Below are 3,567 nucleotides of genomic sequence, written 5' to 3'. Positions count from 1 at the left end.
TATAAAACGTTACCGCTTGGTCGGAATCCTAGATCCGCCACTGATATACAATAAGTTAAACCAATATGATTTGTTATATATGGTAGTCATAGAGCTTGTTTTATATGGTTGTTTAACCTTAAACATAACTTTTTCTTATATACTAGTGTATATTCTGAAAACCATTCAAATTAGTGAGTGGTGTTAGTGGACTAGATGGTGTGCATATAAGCGAACTACTTTTTTGTGTATATGTGAAATTTTTAAAGGGCTAATGGGCTGGCTATCTTATTCTTTTAAGTATCCATTTATTTTTGTTCAAGTGTCTATACTTATTTAAGATGGATAAGATGGATCTTGTTTGTATATCCATTTATTTTTGTTCAAGTATCAATATTAGATAAAGCCCAAAACTTTTACCATGGATACATCGACATTGTAAGCACAAATCTTTATAAACCTCCCACTTGAATTTTGATGTGATCATATTTTAACTTAAATTCGACAACATTCAACTTGACCTCAACTTAAACTCGACAAAGTTAAAACCTTATGCTCAAACTCAGTCGTTGATTTGTTGTTTCTTTGTTTACTTCGTGTAGTGTTTTCTTTAAATATGACTTTACATATGTTTTCTTTAAAAAACTAGTTATTGTTGTAAAATGATCAAACCGAATAACGAATAACACAAATTACTTTGTACTTGCCACATACACTATTATGTATTGTACCATATTTTATCATTGACGAATCGAATCTTATCAAAGTCATGGACGGGTCCTAATATTTATCGAATCTTTATATCAGAATCCGAGCTACAAAAGCTCCTTTATCGATTATAACAAGACCCCCCAAAACTTAGACGTTTGGTCGTTGTGGCGTGCTACAACGACCTTATAAATCTTTTTAATAACCCTCCTCGTCATAGTGGTCATTTAGGCAACGCGTTTTTGTAGGTTCCAACACACCATCACCAACATCATCTTCCTCTCCAGCAAGATCCTCCGGTATCGCTGGTGGTGGAGACGAGAAGTCCAAACACACACCCCTAATCACCCTTTCATAATCATCCTCCATCGGATCCTCCTCATCGTCCTCCTGTCGGGAAGTAAGCTGATGATACTCTACAAGTTGTCGGAGACACTGGTTTTCTCGTGTTAAGTTCGCGTTGTCGTTTGCTAATCTCGATTTTTCAGCCAAAAGCGCCTCCAATTGCAGCCTCACCTGCATAGAATCAAATATAATTTGTGAACAAAAATATAAAAACTTTGGGTCACTGACCCAAGATTTTATAAATAATGTTGGGTAACTTGTCTAGGATTTTAAATGGATTGAATTTTAAACGGGCCAAATAAAATATATTACTTGTGTGTTATTAAACTAGTCAAAAAATAAATTGTTATAGGCCGAACCCATTTAAACGGGTTGAGTTTCAAACGGGTCAAATTACAAATATTACATGTTTATCGAAAACGGACCTAAAATGTTGTGGGCTGACCCCGTCCCACAATATTTAAATTTCTTTAACTGATCGACTTCCTTCGGTGGAACTTCTTTTAAACGGGTCGAGTTTCAAACGGGTCAAATATAATATATTACACATGTTTATTAAAAACGAAACCAAAAACGTTGTGAGCTGACCCGACCCGACCCACAACATGTTATTTTTGTAACCAAAAAAACAACCTAACTTAGAGCATACCAGATCATCTTCCTCCGGTGGAACTCCTTTCACAAATCCATCGCGAAGCCGCCGGTTTTCCTCCTCAAGAATGCTGCATCTTTCTTGCATAAAACAAAGATCCGATTTCATCGATTTCATTTCCCGGGCTAAAAATCCTGCTCTTTTCGCCATCGATACAGCAATCTTAATTCAAAAAATCACAAAACAAAAATTGTCAGAATTTTTGAAAAGATTGTGTTAAACTCAGCTTTACTAAAGAATTTACTCACATTCTTGGCCCGGTTGAGCTTCCCAAACTCTTTCGGGTTATCACGGGTTTCTTCAGAAGATTCTTCAGGGTCCAGCTTTCTTTTTGTTCCTCTTTTATTGGTATCTAAATTCTGATCTTCTTCTTCTTCTTCATTTGATAAATTTTGATCTGTTTTTGCTTGTTGTAAAGAACTATGAAGAACATCAGATAATGTTGGTGGTCTAGCTAGATCTTTTGCTCCCTGTAAGTAAATATACACACCACTTTAGAAAACAATATCAAACATCAAAAGTTGGGGTGCAAACGAGCCGAGCTACTCGAGCTCGGCTCGAACGAGCTCGAGCCTAAAAACAAGCTCATTTCGTAAATGAGCCCAAGCCCGAGCTTTGCTTATCAAGCTCGAGCTGGCTCGCGAGCTATATTTTATTAATATATTAAACATATATTTAAATTAATATTAATTACCATTTATATAAATATAAAAAAGAAATAAATTATATGTATACTAATAATTATAATTAATATAAATTAATTAATAAATACTAAACAAGTCGAGCCCGAGTCGAGCTCGAGCTTGATAAATTACCTTCGAGCCAAGCTCGAGCTTTCATATGTTAAACGAGCTCGAGCCTAGTCGAGCTCGGGCTCGGCTCGTTTGCACCCCTAATCAAAAGGAAAATTTTAAAACTTTTTGTAACTAGATGGGTCGGGTCGGGTCGGGTCGGTTTGGCATTTCAAACCAAATTATTTTCTCTTCTCAAAATCAGTAGTTTATATCAAGAACTTTAAATATAATATAGAAAATTAGTATAAACACAACACAATCACCTGAAGAGCATTATCAAGATTATTAGAAAGCTGCGAAAGCGAGCTAGCAACCGAGTCAAATCCCCTCAACAACAACAGCGAATCTTCCTTCAATCGTTTCGCTCGATTTTTCCCTTCATAATTCTACAAAAAAAAACAAGAAAAACATAAAAATCAAAACTTTCCAACATAAACACCAAATCAATGAAATTAAACACAAACCCTCTTACCAAACCCTGATCCTTCTGCTTTTCAAGAAGCGTATCGATCCGATTACGCAGAACGCTCCAAAACTGCTTATCGGAAACCGGGCTGATTGTCGGAGACAACCCGGGGATTCTACTCGATTCCTGCAGTTAAAAAGAAATTGACGTTAGCGGGTCGGTTTCGGGAAGAAAAATGAAGAAATTTGATTGAGATTGACCTTTAATTTGGGATCTGGAGATGGGGATTGGATGGATGCAGCTGCCATTGAAGATGTTTTTGGTGAAGAACAGAGAGAAAGAGGGGATGGTAACGGCTAGTTTTTGTTGGAATAATGAAGTGAAGTGGGGATGAGGTTTTTAAATAAAGGGAAAGTGAGATGAGGTAACGTTATTAATTGAAGATATGGGTTCTAATTTCTAAAGAATCTAACGGCTCTAATTTTGTTTTAGTGTTTTTTGGATTTTTTTTAACCGCGAATTTCTAAATAAGTGTTTTTTTTTTGGATTTTAGTGGTGTGTTTTGACTGGTTTTTTTTTTGTTTATATTTGAGATGGATTTTTAAGTGCCATTGTGATTTTTTTTTAATGGTAAATTTGGATTATTGACGGATTACTGGAGTATTATCGTGTTATCAACGTAA

At 35.6% G+C, this 3,567-nt stretch overlaps 1 protein-coding gene across 1 annotated transcript; it reads right to left on the bottom strand.

Moving 5' to 3' along the window:
* Positions 1-656: 656 nt before the first annotated feature.
* Positions 657-3,299, bottom strand: LOC110884119. Its single transcript, XM_022131795.2, has 6 exons — positions 3,145-3,299; positions 2,951-3,070; positions 2,742-2,864; positions 1,933-2,154; positions 1,682-1,846; positions 657-1,203 (listed from the first exon to the last, which is right to left on the bottom strand). Exons 1-6 carry the CDS (start codon positions 3,190-3,192, stop codon positions 886-888), a joined length of 996 nt encoding a protein of 331 aa, XP_021987487.1. The 5' UTR covers positions 3,193-3,299; the 3' UTR covers positions 657-885.
* Between the last annotated feature and the right edge of the window lie 268 nt (positions 3,300-3,567).

Source organism: Helianthus annuus, chromosome 10, assembly GCF_002127325.2.
Source record: "Helianthus annuus cultivar XRQ/B chromosome 10, HanXRQr2.0-SUNRISE, whole genome shotgun sequence".
NCBI lineage: Eukaryota > Viridiplantae > Streptophyta > Magnoliopsida > Asterales > Asteraceae > Helianthus > Helianthus annuus.
This window is presented reverse-complemented; position numbering and strand designations above follow the sequence as displayed.

Coding starts and splice junctions, on each gene's coding strand:
- LOC110884119 (XM_022131795.2), bottom strand. CDS start 3,192: ATGGCAGCTGCATCCATCCAATCCCCATCTCCAGATCCCAAATTAAAG. Junction 3,071..3,144: donor CTCCAGATCCCAAATTAAAG/GTCAATCTCAAT, acceptor TTTTAACTGCAG/GAATCGAGTAGAATCCCCGG. Junction 2,155..2,741: donor ATCTTGATAATGCTCTTCAG/GTGATTGTGTTG, acceptor ATTTACTTACAG/GGAGCAAAAGATCTAGCTAG.